General features: G+C 40.2%; 1 protein-coding gene across 2 annotated transcripts in view; it reads right to left on the reverse strand.

Moving 5' to 3' along the window:
- The window catches only part of RPN2 (ribophorin II), a 124347-nt gene that overhangs the window by 30359 nt on the left and 75458 nt on the right, over positions 1-18530 (reverse strand). For both annotated transcript variants that reach the window (XM_029613863.1, XM_029613862.1), the window contains exon 14: positions 17859-17954. In XM_029613863.1, coding sequence (XP_029469723.1) covers positions 17859-17954 — 96 coding nt within the window. The remainder of the gene's footprint in view (positions 1-17858; positions 17955-18530) is intronic.

An 18530-nucleotide genomic window follows, 5' to 3' on the forward strand; every position in this document is an offset into this window, starting at 1 on the left:
AATTCTGAGGGACTGCAGGTGGCACACTAGGTTAAGCAGTGTCAGTAAAGCTTTTCTTCTCAGTCTCCATCTGCTGGTAGGGAGGCAAAACCCAGGACTCTGGACTGTTCTGGGGTATAAACAGCCAATTGGATGACATTAAATCCAATATGTCCTGCAACAAAAAAAAAATGATTGAGAAACATCCTCTTTTAAACACAAGCAATATATTAATGAGGTCTCAATTTTACTCCAATCGATGGCTACATTTAAACCATGTGGTGACAGCACACGTAGACAGGGAATCCACTGTTCCTCTCACTTTACAATTGTAGTCTCCTCCCCGTATATATGGAAAACCCACATCAATCATACAACATTGTAGATCTGAAGAAAGATGCTGATGTGCCAAACAATGTGCCACTAATGGAGCTTCCATTCTATTATTAGCCTAAGAGCTTTTATGTTTCAACAGCATATTTTTAATTTTTGAGTTGTTTTTCCATTATAAAGCAATTTACATGGATATATAATATATACCACAAAGTATCACAACTGGAGGAGTGTTTCAAAACAAAACTCTTCTGAGAAATAGGATGGATAAAGTATCCAAAGACAGAGGACAAAAAAATAGTTTCCACAAGCTGCACGACCCATATTAAGGGCTCAGAACAATCCATTGCCGGCAGCATCAAAGGGACTAATTTGTCCTGCAGATTTGGACCCCTTGAGCATGCAAAACATATCAGAGACTGGAAGATTTTCTTTGCATTCTTGTTTCCAATGAGTTTTCATAAGGGCAACAACTAGGAAGGAAAAAGATGAATATCATAAGAAACATTCTCAAGGGAGCCTCAATGTTTAAAGACTCAAACTGGCACAACCAAGAACGATGAACGAAAAGGGCTCACTTAAAAGCCCGATGAACAACTGAAGTAGAAAATCCCCGCTGATGGAATCAAGCTGCATACACCATAGTTTGAGATTTAAAATCCTAAACAGAAGTGCATAACCGGCAGCAACACAAAAATTGCGAAAAAGGTAAATTATGGATGGAAACTTGTATAATGTAATCTGGTATTTCAGTCTTTTAATCTTCTGAAAACTGAGATGTTATATCCCAAATCAGTTTTGGTCACCCATATGACCAAGAAAGAAATAGCCATCAAGACAAATTGAAGGTAGCCAAAAACACAAAAAGTTTGAAGCAATGCTTTCATTCCACAATAAAAATAAAAAGGGCCATCAATGGAGTTCTCCAGAAAACCAAATGAGAAACAAACAAACAAACAAACAAACAAAAAGGAAGAGTAGCCATGTAAACTCGAAATCAGCCATGTACAAATTAGCTATTGAGGGGGCAAATGTGCCACTCGTTGCAGTCCATGACACTGGCAAGTATAAGACCTTCAAAGAGAAAAAAGTTTTCTTTTAAAGCTAAATTCGCCAAAGAGAGAACAAAAATCCATTGGAACAATAAAAGATCCTGGATAACATTCCAGAGCATGCGCTACAACTCTCACTGCATCATCTTGGGGGCTGGATTTGTATAATGAAGCAATGATCAAAGTAGCAAGAACCAAATTTGCACAGTCACCAAACTAAGAAAGAAGTATCAAGAAGTGAGTAGGATCACACAAAAAAAGAAGGAATTTTGGAGATCATAGGATGCAATAAGGTGTCCACATATTAAGATAATGATTCTAACATTGAATCATTTGATGAAATAATGATACAGAGGACAAGTAGGATGTTGGAATTTTTGGCAATAAAAAAACATGTAACCACAGTGTCTTTAATAAGAAACTCAAATTCTTGTTTAGTCAGAAAACCAGACAAAAACGCATCTTCCATCAATATCTTTATCTGATTTTGAAGTCGAGGTGTAAAATCTTCAAATAGTGGCAAACGCTTCACATTTTGTAATTGCTGTAAGCACTCCCCTTAGGCAGGACTCTCAAGAATCAAAATTCTGCCACCTTTATTGGCCGGCTTAATAACAATACAATCATAGAAAGCCAGTCTCTCAAGCGGACTGCACTGTTCTTCTGTTACATTACTGGAAAATAATCAGGGAAACACTGTCTAATAAACAATATACAAAAATGACTAGTGCGTATAATATATCATCAATGTATAAGAATTATTATTGAGGCTGTGCAGGGGAGCGGATGTAGCTTTCCTCTCCTGGCTTAGCCATCCAGCCCCATCCACAACAGCCAATGCTAATCTGAGGGACCCTGAAGGCAGCCTTTTGCTCCTAATACACACGGTTACCGTTTACTGAGGGCGATGTCGATGCGGACCGCCAAAAAGGAGCGAGAAAAAGATAAGGACAGAATGTGGCCTACAGACACGCCATCCGTTGACGATGCTGGAGCAATAGAGCCGCCTATACCAGCAAACTGGACCGACATAAAAGCTGCTGTAGTGGAGGCCCTGGAGCCAGAATTTAAGAAAATATCGAACCAACTCCTAGACCTTACTACTTCGATTGCTGGCTACGAAAAGCGCTTTACCGAGCTGGAGCAGTCTGTCTCGGATACCGAAGATGGATTCCATGCTTCACAGTCTAAGCTGGCAGCTCTGAAGACAGCCCTAGCACAACACAGAGATCGTCTGGAGGACCTGGAAAACTGGTCCCGATGATCAAATCTCCGGTTCGTGGGGCTAGTAGAATCCCTTGATGAATAAGCGCTCCCCGGGTTGCTGGAAGCGTGGCTGACCCAGGAACTGAACATCTCGCAGGCTTGCGGACCCCTGCGGGCTGAGCACGCCCACAGGTTAGGCCCAGGGGCGGATTGGCCTATCGGGGGATCGGGCATCCCCCGGTGGGCCGGTCGCGCTAGTCACTTGGTCTGCTGAGCACAGCCGTGCAGAGCCGCGCTTGGCAGACCATGTGGTATCTCCTGGGTGGCGAATCCCCGGGCTGGTCTTCATCAGAATCTGCCGCTGGTTAGGCCCTAAGCGGTCTCAGCAGGATCATGTGACCCTCATTCCTAAGCCCAGGAAAGATCCTTTGATGCCCGTCTCTTATCGCCCCATCTCTGTTAAATGTGGACCACACATTTTTGGCCAAGATTTTGGCAGACAGGCTAGTGGGTATTTTGCCATTTTTTATTAAACCAGGGCAGGTAGGTTTTGTTAGGAAACGCTACGCCCTCACGAATATCCGGCAGGTGACTGCGGCAATGGTGCTCTGCAATCAGACTGACACTCCTTATCTAGTTGTTAGTTTTGATGCAGAAAAAGCCTTTGACCGAGTGGAATGGGGATACATGCTTCATTTGCTTAGCTCTATGGGGTTTGGAGGGTTCTTTTATAAGGCCATTCAGTTGCTTTATCACATCCCAGCTGCCTCTATCTTGGTTAACGGAATGCCCTCCGTGCTTTTCCCTGTCTTACAGGGCACTCGCCAGGGATGTCCGCTGTCACCACTACTCTTTCTTTTGACCTTAGAGCCCCTGCTCCTTGCCATGCAGGAGTCGCCCGCAATACGAGGCATACAATTCCACTCTTGGGCGCAGAGGGAGATTTTCAAGTACGCAGCATTTGAAGATGATATATTACTTTTCTCACTAACCCGCAGAGTTTGTTACCTGCACTGCTCGCTATGTTTACTGCTTTTGGTGCTTTCTCCGGTTTGCGGATCAACTGGGACAAATCGGAAGCCCTGGCTTTCCCAGAAGCTCTGAAAGAGTGCTGGGATGGTGCTTTCCCGCTGGGCTGGAGACTCCATCAAGTATCTTGGGATTCACCTGTCCGTTGATCTAGCTGTCATTTATAACCGCAATGTACCGGGCCTGCTTACACTCACTCAGATAAGCTGCGTGCTTGGCGGGAATTATCCTTATCTCTCGGGGGTCATATTAATCTCTTTAAAATGGTTCTCCTGCCTAAATGGCTATACGTCCTACAAAATGTCCCGCTTTCGCTCCATCAAGGTGACATAGGGCGCTTAGACAAAATGCTACGTGTCTTTTTGTGGCGGGGGAAGAAGGCTCGTGTACCCTTAACCTGGTTGAAATTGAGGTGGCAGTCGGGAGGTATAGGGGTCCCGGACTTCACCCGGTACAATGTGGCGGCCAACCTTCGTCTAGTATGTGACTGGATTTTGGGGGAGTCCACCTTCGTGAATATCTTGGCTGAGAATATGTTGGTGACCCCCCTAGACCTGAAATTTGTTCTCCTAGCCCCCCTAAATGCATTACCCCCTGCGCTCACACAGCATCCATTAATCACACCCATTAGGAAGGCTTGGGCTTTTCTCACCAAACAACTGGGTGTGCCCAGAGTTTGCTCCTATCTCCTGCCTACAGTGGGAAACCAGAAGTTTCTACCTGGCTCCCACTCCTCCAGTTTTCGAGGTTGGGGGCAGAGGGGAATCAAGCAATTGGGTCATTTGTTGGACATAGAAGGTAACCTACTCCCCCCTTTGATATGCTGAAAGGGATGTATGGATGAACTGATGTCCATTTCTTTGGGTACCTGCAAATTCGGCATTACGTCCATTCCCTTGCGAACCCTGCTAGACAGACATCACATTTTCAGACATTAGATGCCTTCTTCCAGTTTGAAAAACAAAGGTCACTCTCCCTATCCGCTTATTACAAGGGGTTAATCCAGGGCTTCCCTACGAGCACGTATCTCACATCTGTGGTGAGATGGAATCAAGATGGGTTTTTTTCTGTGACTGTAGAGGCCTTCTCCGTTTGTATGAGGAACATAGCAACTGTTACTGGCAATATGTACTTTAGGGAAATGCAATACAAATTTCTTCGGAGTGCTTATATTTCCCCACAAATCGCATACCATGCTAAACTTGCCACGACAGCTATGCGCCAGCGCTGCCATGTGACCGTAGGCATCTTGTTCCATGCCTTTTGGGCCTGCCCGCTCATCCAAAATTTTTGGGGGAAGATTAAGAACATAAGAACATAAGAACATAAGAAAATGCCATACTGGGTCAGACCAAGGGTCCATCAAGCCCAGCATCCTGTTTCCAACAGTGGCCAATCCAGGCCATAAGAACCTGGCAAGTACCCAAAAACTAAGATTGTGGGTTATTTGAAGAATTTATTGGATAAGCCAATCCCGATCTCTCCACATTTGATCTTATTTGATTGCATTCCCCTGTCACTTATTCGGGGTGTGGGTCCTCGTTTGTTCTTTAAGAAAGTGTGTGCGGTGGGGAAAAAAGTTATTTTATTGTACTGGAGGGAGAAGGACGCTCCTTCCTATTGGGTTTGGCACATTCATCTCCACCGTATGATGCAGATGGACAACTTGGCCTCGAGAACTTCATCGCAACACCGTTGTAACTTCTTACAGACTTGGGACGCTTATCTGCAAGCCCTACCACATCGTTCCAGAAGTCTGGTACTTAATGATTGACCTGGAGCTAGCTGCATTGTCTGGGGTGAGGAGCCTCAAGGCAGCACGTTGGCGTTTCCCGCGGATGGCTTACAGACACTAAGCTGGTTAGGGACAAAGGGAAGGGAGATAAGTGGGTGGGATGGAGGTGGGAGACAGGGGTGGGAAGGGAATGGAGGATTGGGATTGCTGGGGAGGGTGGGCTGGTGTGCAATGACTTGTTCACATTTAATGGCTGTTAACTGGGGATGCATAAGAAATCCTGCATCTCAGGTTATGTCTTTTTCTGTCAATTTGGTTCTGTTTAATAAAAAGTTTTGCACTAAGAATTATTATTGAACTGATGTTTAATCTTATACAAAAAAATGTTTGTTTTCTTTAGAAAATTTTTTATAAAGAGGAAAAGACCTCAGCACTGGTTAAAGATATGTGAATACAAGATTCTACAAACCAATTGTTGCAATCATGGGTCAAAAACCTCTTATTTTTTTATATGTGAAAAAGTAAAAAATTTTTAGTGTCTTCTGTGATTTATCATCAAACTTTTAAAATTGTTTCTTGACGGATCAAACGAATGCATTGAACCTTAATTATCATGTGTAATGCTGTTATTGCCCAAATAAACTTGTTTCCCATCCGAAACTGTAAAACCTGTTCCACACTTATCTGTGTATTGCCCAGCATTCCTTTAATGTCTAAGTTTAACAGCATGTTTTAAACACATCAATCATTTCCATAATTATACCACCGACGCTGACCAACATTTCGCTAACGCTTCATCAGGGTATAGCTTATCGATCGGAGAAAAATTGCAAAATTGAGCATTCTAACAATTATAAACTCCAAACTTTTTTCTCTCTGAGATACTCAAGATTACTTTCTGGACTTCACGTCTCATGTTTTGGTATTGAGCTCAGAATACTGAAATGGCTGTACCTTCTTTTAAAGCTTTCTGGATTCTAAGTATGCACCAACGATTACTCATGTTCTAACGGTACCAACACTTTTCAAAAAACGTCATCGTTCACATTCTTGCACTACCAATGCTTTTTTAAAAATGTCATTAAGTGATGGCAGCACCTTAACTCTGAATTAAATACAAATGATTCGCTGTACTTGCGTCACTTTAAATTAAACTACTCCATTCAATCTTACTGTTAAGACCCGTAGGCTCCTCTGCACATAATATCCATTTATGTTCTCTTTGAAAAAGTAAGCGCTCACGATTACCTCCCCTGCGATCCAATTTAACATGGTCTTCGGTGAACCATCTCAAGGTCTTTTATATGATGTTCTTGCTGAATACAATGTAACACAATGGGTGCTGTTTCTCTAATGTTTCTTAAACAGCTTGTTTAAAAGATATGGTGGTCTGTCCCACATAAATCTTCTCGCATGGACATATAATGATGTAAACTACAAAGCTTGTTTGACAAGTAGTGAAATGTTGCAACTTGTATGTGTGCCCCGCTGTTAAAGATTTGTACTCTTTGACTTGTAAAGTCTGGTCACATATTGAGCAATGACCACACTTATGTCCCAAAACACTTTGTTTAGCCAATGTTGATACCTCTTTGTTCTTCTTGGATAAAGTAGCGGGACATAAAATCTCCTTTAGGGTCTTGCTTCTTGAGAATGCCATGCGAAAATCCAAATCTTCAAATCCTGGAACCATTTGTACTATTTGTCAGTGTGCGCGAAAACTTCTAATAATTTTCCTAGAAACTGGAGAATATCTAGTGATACATGTTGCAGTGTTGGAATTTCCTTCCCTTTGTCTTACTTTTAATAGTGCATCTCTATCATAATAAAAATGCCTTCAAAGAGCTTTGTAATACATTTATTTTGGTAAGCTCTCTTCCGAAAAGCTTGTATTAATTCTTCTGATTTTTGCCTAAAGATTTCCTTGTTGGTGCAATTACTTCTATATCTGAAGAACTGAGAGACTGGTAAACTATTTTTTAAAGGTAAAGGATGCGCACTGCTATAATGTAACAGTGTGTTCTTGTCTGTAGGTTTTTTGTAGACGCTGGTTGTAACTTCCCCCATATCAGTTTTCTTTTATCAAAACATCTAAAAAAAGATATTTCTGTGAAATTGTAATGCATGGTGAATTGTAAATTGACATCACATGAATTAATCCATCTGTTAAATAAGTGAAGTTCTTTTTCACTACCATTCCAAAGAATAAAGATATCAATATCTCTCTTATAAAAATTGATTCTTTGAAAAAATGGAGAATTATTTATCCATATTTGCTCAAATTGCATCATGCACAAATTTGCTATAGAAGGGGCCATTGTGGCCCCCCATAGCTGTTCCAGAAATTTGTTGAAAAAACTACTTTTGAAAACTGAAAAAATTGTGTTTCAAAGCAATAGCAGCAAGACAAAATGAAATCTGTAGGTATGCGATGTGGTCGGGTCCTCTTATTCAAAAAACACTTTTATTACCCTTAATGCATCATCTTGGAGGATAGATGTGTACAATGATTGAATATCTAAAGTTACCAACCACTGATTCTGTACATGATCACATGTCGATTCAAACATCTGCAAAAAATGAGCTGTATCTCTAACATATGTTGAACCCTTCTCTACAAAATCTTAAAAAAAAAAAAGTCTACAAATTGAGATAATGGTTCTAGAAGAGAATCATTAGAGGAAACAATGGGTCGTCCAGGAGGATTACAAGTGTTTTATGGATTTTGGGTAACGCATATATATGACTGGTACCTGTAGATGTTTAGGATTTAAAAATCTATGTTCTTTTATGGTCAAAAAGCCTGATTCTTTACCAGTGCCTATGATTCTTTGAATCATTTGTTGTAATTTTTTTTAGAGGGATCTTCTTTTATTTTTTTTTTGTATAGGTTGTGTTGTCATCAAGTTGACGTTTAATTTCTTGAATATAATCTTTCCTATCCAACACTAAAAAAGTTTTACTTTTTCACATATAAAAAATAAGAGGCTTCTGTTAAATTACAAAAAGGCAATCTGATGATGATTCTAATGTCTGAACATCATGCAATACAAGATCCTTAAAGGTGGATAATTCAGATCTAGTGAACATGAAAGAAACCAGGTCATTTTATTATAAACATGAGGAAGTATTTTATTTATTTCATGATTTATAGGCCGCCTATACACAGTTCTAGGTAGCTTAAGAACACAAGAAGTTGCCATACTGGGTCAGACCAAGGAACCATCAAGCCAAAGCATCCTGTTTTCAACAATGGCCAATCCAGGTGCCAGTAATAGCAGTGGTCATTCCCCAAGTCAACTTGATTAATAGCAGTTAATGGACTTCTCCAATAACTTATCCAAACCTTTTTTTAAACGCAGCTACACTAACTGCCTTGACAACATTCTCTGGCAACAAATTCCAGAGTTTAATTGTTCGTTGAGTGAAAAAGAATTTTCTCCAATTAGTTTTTGCTAACTTCATGGAGTGTCCCCTAGTCCTCCTATTATTTGAAAGAGTAAATAACTGATTCGCATTTACCCGTTTTAGCCCTCTAATGATTTTACAGACCTCTATCATATCCCCCCCTCAGCCATCTCATCTCCAAGCTTAACAGCCCTAACCTCTTTAGCCTTACACCTCATAGTGGAGCCATCCCCTTTAACATTTTTGTCACTCTTCTCTGTACCTTCTCCAGTGCAACTATATCTTTTTTGAGATGCAGCGACAAAATTGTACACAGTATTCAAGGTGCGGTCTCACCATGGAGCGAAATAGGGGCATTATGACATTTTCCGTTTTATTAACCATTCCCTTCCTAATAATTCCTAACATTGTTTGCTTTTTTGACTGCTGCGGCATACTGTGCCATCGATTTCAATGTATTATCCACTATGACGCCTAGGTCTTTTTCCTGGGTGATAGCTTCTAATATGGAAGCTAACATCATGTAACTACAGTATGGATTATTTTTCCCTGTATGCATCACCTTGCACTTGTCCACATTAAATTTCATCTGCCATTTGGATTCCGAATCCTCCAGTCTCACAAGGTCATCTTGCAATTTATCACAATCCATTTGTGATTTAATTAAGCTGAATAATTTTGTATCATCTACAAATCTGATTACCTTACTCGTCGTATTCCTTTCCAGGTCATTTATAAATATATTGAAAAGCACCGGTCTAAGTACAGATCCCTGAGGCACTCCACTGTTTACCCTTTTCCACTGAATAAATTGACCATTTAACTCTACTCTCTGTTTCCTGTCTTTTAACCAGTTTGCAAGCCATGAAAGGACATTGCCTTTGATCCCATGACTTTTTTTTTGTTTTTACTTTTCTTAGAAGCCTCTCATGAGGGACTTTGTCAAACGCCTTCTGAAAATCCAAATACACCACATCTACCGGTTCACCTTTATCCACATGTTTATTAACACCTTCAAAAAATGAAGTATGATGTCATCCGTGCAGAGGGGGGGGGGGGGGGATGGTGGTGTCAAGAGCGATGCCGTTGAGAGACTTGCCTGCATGAAAGAGCCTGTTCACTGCCTCTCCCGAACCAACAGGGAGCATATTATACTGCCCCTTTACTAAGAGGAATCAAGTGGCAGTGTTTCCACCGGCTGAAATATCATTGGGTGTAAGCCCCGCCCCCCGCTCTCATCCGTGCAGGGGGGGGTGGGGGGGTGTCAAGAGCCAGTGAGTGATGCCGAACCACCGTGCACCGGTGGTTCACACACTGTTGCTCGCAAGGAGCGCGACAAAGGAACTCCTTTGTTCACTCCATCATGCACGCCAAGTGCCGCCGAATGCCTTGGTGATGGTTATAATGTTGGTCCACTGCTCCACTATCCCGGAGATTACTAACTGTAACTAGCATGGGGAGTTACTGGATAAAATGCTACACCTTCTGTTGGCAGACATCTTGTCTGGTTAATGTTGTGCTCTCCAATATCCCCTTCTCGTCTACTTTACCTGATATCGTGGTTATGCTGATTAATGTTCAAGCAATTAAAAGTAAGTCAACTTATTTTTGATTTAATTGCAGTTGAAAAACCAGATTTTTTTTCCACTGCAGTCCTGGTTACTGAACTCTGACTGTCATTTTAAATCAAATTTGTCCACTTATTCAGGGTCATTTGTCAAATTGCGTAAGGACCTTATTGCGTGTCTTAGGGCCCCATACCCTTGCGATAACGCCCGTGATAAATACCACATCCCAAAATGCGTATGCAAATTTAAAATTAGTATTCAGGTGGGAGGAGTTTGGGTGAAATAAATGGAAATGAGGGTCGGTTAACATGGCATGTGATAGAGAAACACACAGCAACACACAGCCTGGAATGCCCTTCCGGAGGAAGTGGTGAAGACCAGAACTGTGAAAGACTTCAAAGGGGCGTGGGATAAACACTGCGGATCCATAAAGTCAAGAGGCCACCAATGAAGAGTGGGTGACTCGCCAGAATGATGGCTATTGACACAATACCCTTACTAAATAAACATACACATGCTTACTGTGACTCCTACATCGCTCTAAGCTTCAACAGCAAGAGGTAATGGAAAAAAGGATTTGCACTCATAAAGAGGGGAGTAGCTGGCTTGTTACGGCGGTTACTACCCCAAACCAAATATGCCTGATACTTCACTTTCAATGCATATACAGCATAGCTCTCTGCTTCAATGACAGGGGAGAAGAATAACTGATACTTCACACATCCAGCAGAGCTCTCTGCTACAACGGCAAAGGAGAAGAAAAAGGGTTCGCACTCAAAACGCGGGGAGTAGCTGGCTTGTTACGGCAGTTACTACCCCAAACCAAATGTGCCTGATACTTCACTTTCCATGCATATCCAGCATGGTTCTCTCCTGCATCGGCATGGGAGAAAGACTGATACATCACGCATTTCCAGCATAGCTCTCTGCTTCAAGGGCAGGGGGAAAAAAAAAAAAAAAAAAAAAACTGATGCTTCACGCATATCCTGCATAGCTTCAACGACAGGGGTGAAGAAAAAAAAGGATTCGCAATCACAAAGCGAGGAGTAGCTGGCTTGTTACGGCGGTTACTACCCCAACCAAATGTGCCTGATACTTCACTTTCAATGCATATCCAGCATGGCTCTCTGCTTCTACAGCAGGGGAGAAGAAAAAAAAAAAAAAAAACAAAACAAAAACAAAAAAAAAACCAACAAGAGCTGTACAACATAGTCTAGGTAAAACAAATAAGCATGGGTGTAGCTTGCTTATCGCGGCGGTTACTGCCCCTACTACCCCTAACTAATCAAGCTAGATATTTCACTTGCATGCAGCTCCATCACTGCTCTCTACATTAATGGTGGGGGTGGAAGGGGAATAGAACAAGGAGCTAAGAGTAACAGATAAGAATGAGAGAAAAAATGTGTGAGGCTTGCTGGGCAGACTGGATGGGCCATTCGGTCTTCTTCTGCCGTCATTTCTATGTAATGCCAGAAATAACTACACCTTTTTTCTGTGCATTATGCCTGCGTTAGCTGTGCTTTACTGTCCTAAATGTTGGTTTTTTTGTTTTTTTTTTTATCGCACATGCCAGATGGGGAGGGGAGAGAGCGTGGCTTCTGTGGAGACTCACATATAAGTTAACTTTTTATACCACTCTAAGAGGGGGCATTATAAACTCGGGGTGAGGTTTGAGGGCAGTTTTACATGCATAGTCATACCGGTAGGTACGAACAGCACAGTTGATATTAGTAAGATTTACTGTCGTTTGGAGTGATGAAAGGTAAAAAAGTAGATTTGTATATTGTTCTATCTAGCTTGATGAACTTTCTACCTAGCTGCAATCATGCTAGGTAGAGAGTACATTGTACCAATGAACTCTTCTTTCACCTTTCATCACTCCAAATCACATAAAATGTTCACGGACTGCAACTGTGCTGTTTGCACCTATGACTGTGCATGTAAAACTGCCCCTCAAAACCTACCCCACTCCACAAACCTCACCCTGAATTACTAGTGCCCCCTCTTACAGTAGTATAAATAGTTAAATTATATGCGAAGCTCTACAGAGGCACTCTTTCCCTCCAGCAGCCTGAACCGCCATTCGCGATAAAAACCTTTTTGATTGGTAACGCCCCTGCGGTGGATTACTCATCATGCAATGTAAAAATAACATGGGGTGCAATAAATTTATCGTGCGTTGTGGAAAATACCTATGCAATGCAGTAGCAGGAAAATTAGCCTCATCACACATCCCCCCTTGTTGTTTTTTTCTAAATCACGGGTGCTATTTCTGCGATATTTATAGCAATTTGATAAATCTAGGTCTATGCTTTTTTCCAACCAAGAAAAAAGGGCAGGGGAGGGGGGCTACGCCTCATTTTTTAAGGAATTTTGGAAACCCAAATTTGAAGTTCTGGGTGGGGAGTCATGTGAAACTCTCCTGCTCTCTACTTCTGGTTTTTCAATCTGTTTAACCTATTGTCCACCTAAAGTTTTATCGACTAACATTTCTATTTTTTTTGGAGCAACTAATGATGTCCAAAACCAACCTAAATAATTTGATTTTTTTTAGGGGATTTTAACTTAGCCATTAATAGTTCCTCTCCTGTTCCTAATGCTAGCCTTTTTTTTTTTTTTTTTAAAGAAATTTTAGAATCACTAGGTTGGTGTCAACTAATTCAGAAAGCTACTCATCGACATGGTCATATTTTGGACCTCGTCTTTGTGAATGAATTTGTCAAAGCCCATAGTTTAGATACAATTAATGTACAAGATGTTCCATGGTCTGACAATTTATTACTTAAATTTTCAGTTTTTCCTCATTTCATTTCAAAGTCTGAATTTTCAATCAGTTTTTCTCTAGTATGTTGTGGCTTTATTTGCTGATTCCTTCTCATCTCATATCACCTCTACTTTTCTTGATACCTTAGACAATTTAGTTTGTTTCTACTATACTTGTTGATATAGCTCCACTTAAACCCATGAAACCCTTACTAAGGAAAACACAACCTTGGCTCTCTTCTGATTTGATTTTATTTCGAAGTGCCTTAAGGAAATGTGAATGTTTTGGCGTAAAATCACTCATCTGAATCTGCTAACAAGTATAGGTCATTGCTTACTCAATAATCTAAAACTCTAGAAGCTAAAAAGAATTTCTATTCTATCAAAATCAGGAAAACTGACTATGATCCGAAGATACTATTTCAACTTGCTAAAAATCTTACTTCTAATAATACACCAGACTGTCTGATTAACAACTCTTTTTTGGCAGATTCTTTGCTGAGATTCTTTAAATTAAAAGTCAAAAAGATCTGCCTTAATTTTGTGAATGTGCCTATAGGGTAGTTCTTATCTGGTTCCAAAGCTGTGACCACTTGGTCATCTTTTTCTCAGATTTCTCAAATCGAAATAGGAAACATTATCTCTACTATGAAATGTGTTTTTTGTCCGTTAAGCAACTACTCGGTTGCCTTATTTAAAGCTGCAAAAGATACTCTCATCCCAACTCTAACGTCTATTGTCAAAAAGGCAACAGTCAAGCCTATTTTAAAAAACCTGCACTTGATACACCGGACCTGAGTAGCTACAGACCTATTTCTTCTTTATCATTTGTCTCTAAAATAATCGAGAATGCTGTCTTGGTTAAGCTAACTGAACATCTCTGATAAGAATGAGATTTTAGATCTCCATCAATTTGGCTTCAGGAAATCTATGAGCACAGAGTTACTGTTACTTTCTCTCATGGATACTTTTAGAAGAGGTCTTGATAGCGGCTGTGAATATTTTGTGTCCCTCAATATTTCCGCTGCCTTTGATACACATTGACTATGATATACTTTTATTTCGCCTTCAAGAATGTGGAGTTTCTGTCAAAGTATTAGATTGGTTTACTTCATTCATACGAAAGTGATTTCTACAAGTAAAATGCAATAATGAAAATTCACAAATGACTACTACGGCCACTGGGGTACCACAGGGTTCTTCTTTATCAGCAGTTCTGTTTAATATCTATTTGGCTCCGATCTCCAAATTGCTTGTATATATCTGTGATGATTATAAAATTTATGCTGATGATTTGCAATTTTTTGTCTACATCCTACTTGGAATGAGTCCTTGGAACATCTACACATCTGCTCATCTTCAATTAGACAATGGTTAACCATAACAAATTATCTCTGAACATGTCTAAAACAGAATTTTTGGTGATTAAATGATCACTTTCTTCTAAACTTTATCCCCCCATATCCATTGGAAATTCTTCATTCAGCATTTCAGACTCCATTAAAAGTCTAGGTATATTGATTGATTCCCATCTCTCTTTCAAACCCAGATTAAATCTGTGGTTAAATCTGGTTTTTCTTCAAGCTTCCCGTTGTTGCTAGTCTAAAACATTTACTATTTGCTTCTGATTTTCGAATGGTTGTGCAAGCAGTTATCTTGCCTGTTATTGACTACTGCAATAGCTTGGTTTACCACATTCTACTTTACATCCATTACAATTATTGTTAAATGCTGCTGCTTAGCATCTGAGATTAAACGAGTGTCACCAACATACAACTCCTGTGCTTGTAAGTTTTAAATGGCTCCCAATTGAGCAACAAATTGTCTATAAATGGGCATGATCGTACCAAAACTGCTAAATCCAAAACACACATCCCTGGGCCAACGCATCCCAACGGAGGATGCTCGATGTGCAGTCTATTAGATCTGCTCACTTGTCATCTACAAGGAGTCAGCTTTTTCTGTGGCAGCACTTTCCCTGTGGAACTCTCCTCCAGTCTACTTAAGGCTAAATCTCTGTAGTAAATCATTTAGAACTGCACTTAAGACTTTTCTTTTGCGGCAGGCCTTCCGGGATCATTGACCAGCTGATTATATTTCTATCTTAATCTAAGATGTTAATGCCAGAAATTGTAGCATGTCTTTTGATTAGAGGGTGTATTTATGTATATGATTTTAGTTATTTATGCGTTTGTATTATATTTTATGTATGTTTTATAATATATCGCTTCGGCCATTAGGGTGAAGCGATTAATACATTTTATTAAATGAAATGAAGCAGATTTGTGAGGCAAGACTTCCCTTGGGTAAATCCATGTTGAATGTGTTCTATTAAACCATGTCTTTCTATATGCTCTATGATTTTGATCTTTAGAATATTTCCACTATTTTTCCTGGCACTAAAGTCAGGCTCACCGGTCTATAGTTTCCCGGATTACCCCTGGAGACCTTTATTTTATTTTATTTTTATTGAATTTCAAATAACCAAGACAGCAATCAAACTTATTACTGAAATCAGGGTCATAAGGAAACAGAAAAAAGTTATAATACTAGTAACATTCCATAGACCCAATCACTAAGTTCACCTGATTGATTATTGGTGGTTCCTCAGAGGAAGAACTGCACTATTTAAACACCTTGTCTAATTACATTGTGACTAATGCTAACAAGCTGAAGACAGGAACCATGGAGCTCTTCTACATGATTACCCTGTAGCGGCATTAGTGAAACGTGGCTCTTGTCAGTGTTGTTAAAGGTAAGTACTGTACTTGGGAAATCATTGCACTATGAAATTATTTTGTTCTTGTGGAGAAGAGTTTGGTTTTTGAAACTGTTTTTCTGAAACATCTTGCTTACTATGAAAAATGACAAAATGAGAATGTTTTTTTCCTGTGTTGGCAGCATGAAGCCTTTGAGCTGACATTGGTAAAATAAATACCTTGATCCAGTGAAAACTGAGGTCTTTCCTTTTCATTTTTTGTTTCTTCATTTCTTTGTTTTCCTAATTTATGCAGTACTGAAATGTGACTCTGGGTTGGGTATTGTACACAAATAAAAGAAAAAAATATATATTAAAAAAAAAAAAAAAAAGGGACTTGTTGACCAGTGGTTTTTGGCTTTTTTGTGAATTTAGGAACAAGACCATACAAAATTATTAGATTATGTTAGAAAAAAAAAACCTGAATTTTGTTTAATCATTTATTTTAGACAGCATAGTGAGATTATACTCTGAGATGGCCCACGAAGCTGCCCACATGAGAATCCTGTTTTGTCTATTTTTAAATCCAATTCTCCAGACTGCAGGATTTTCATCTCTATCATCTGCTGGAGTCAGAGAAATACTAAGGAACTGCAGATGGCATTCTAGCTTATGTAGCAGTTTCAGAAAAGTTTTTCTTCTCTGACGCCATCTGCTGGTAGGGATGCAAAACCCACTTGTTTGGACTGATCTGGGGTATAAAGAGGAACTGCAAATTATGGGCCAGGAATTTGGAATTGCAAATTCCAAAGCCTTTGTAAACATGGCATTAAATATATTTATTAGCCTGGACATGGGAGTCAGACTCATAAAGCTGATCCCAGCACAAGTGAAATGCAATTCCAGGCAACGGAAAAAGGATGTGTCATTTCTACCAACTCAAAGCCACTCAAAAAACAAACAAACCGTAAAATACATAATAACAGAATCAAGAATTTCACTTAGAACATAAGCATCAGTAAAAGAAGTTTTGGCACTGCAGCAAGACGAATTGTCCAAATATATTTTTGTTGTGGAATATCCCATTAAAAAAAAAAAGAAAACAGAGATCACTTCACTTTGCTGACAAAATCCTGAAGATCCATAAGCTTAGATGACTATTACCTCGCTCTGGAACGCTCTCCCAACAGAGGCCCAGACTAGCCACTGATATTCCACCTTAGGTTTAAAACGCTGGCTCTTCCGCCAAGCCTACCCTTATAACCAGAAACACTGACCTCCTCATTTCTGCGTCCACTTGTCAGAACATCTCCACGGTTGTTCTAGGGGGTTAACTTACCTCTGACCCTCCTCCCTCTTCCCAAACCCAACACTTTGGCCCACAATGCCTCTGTTCTTACAAGTTTGTTTAGGTTGTTATGATTTATGTTTAGCATTTAATTTAAAAAGTTGATATACCGCTAAATACAAAATTATGTTCAAAGCGGTGTATGTCACTTACATAGAAATCAGCAGCAAAAATTAATTTTATGAATGTAAATTATTTGGTAATCCTGTACTTCGCTCCAAGTACTCCAGTAGAAGAACAAGCAAAAATCCTTGAAATAATAAAATCAAGCAACATACACTATTGGCTGGAGTGCAGCAAAATGCTAAAACGCTTCTTCCGTGGGCCTCTGGCAACATATTCTAACGTAAGAGACACTATCTCTGGACTAAATGATGCACTTGCGTCCTGACCTGTAACACCCAATGTTCTAGTATCCAGAGGTTTCACTATTTGCACCGACCTAGTAGACAGATTCATCCTTCTATTGGTTGGAGCAGCAAAACATTTCACGTAACCAATCCTGTTAGTTAGTATAAAATAGAAATAGGAAGCATTATGGCCCATCCCGCTGCTTTTGTGGTGCTGAGATTCTAGTGTTAACAGGAAGGTGGGCCTGCAGCACTTCTACTTGACCAATCTCTCTGCTGTCTAGTTCTTTTTCAACTGGCAGCTCCTGCCGATTCTAGAGGCACTATTTCATTCAAGCGGGCACAAGGACGACAAAGCTGAGAGGCATCAAGTTTCCCCAGTTACATACCAGGATGAAGAGCAGCAGCAGGGGAGACAATACCAAGGCAGTAAAGGTGTTGGATACCACGGTGGGGGGTCTTTTCTCTGGTTCCCGGAAGAGATGCTGTAAAATAAGAAGGGGGCTGAAGCATCAGAGTGCATTACTTCTGCAAGTCTTGCCCACCCCCCCCCCCCCCCCAGTGTCCTGATACCTCCCTACTGAGCAAACAGTAACACACACAGAACTGGCTAATTCTTTAAGGCTTCCTTCCTACCCCCCTTTCTCCTATAATAGCAAACAACCTCCTCAGGGGAGTTTCCGAATTAGCCCCTTGCAGATAACAAAGGAAGGATACAAAGCTTCTAAAGCCAGTGCTACTCTAGAGGCCGGCCTGGCACTTAGCACTCTTCCATAAAGGCCGTTTATTCCTCTCCTCTCACCCTGATTTGAGTTCTTTCATGCATTTGATTTTCAACAGTGAAAGTCTCTACATAATCTGCATGAGAAAATGAATGAAGCTTCCTACACCAGCTGGCTATCCAGGATTCATTATTTTCTAAGTTACTAATTACCACCAATGATATTTATCCTATGTCTGGAACTGGCTACAGTGAATGATGCATTTAACAGGTACTCTGGCACTACCAAAATATAACTGGTAGGCGATTTAGAATTTTTCTTTTATTGAAAACTTTTTTT

The sequence above is a fragment of the Rhinatrema bivittatum genome, chromosome 8 (assembly GCF_901001135.1).
Source record: "Rhinatrema bivittatum chromosome 8, aRhiBiv1.1, whole genome shotgun sequence".
NCBI classification, from domain to species: domain Eukaryota; kingdom Metazoa; phylum Chordata; class Amphibia; order Gymnophiona; family Rhinatrematidae; genus Rhinatrema; species Rhinatrema bivittatum.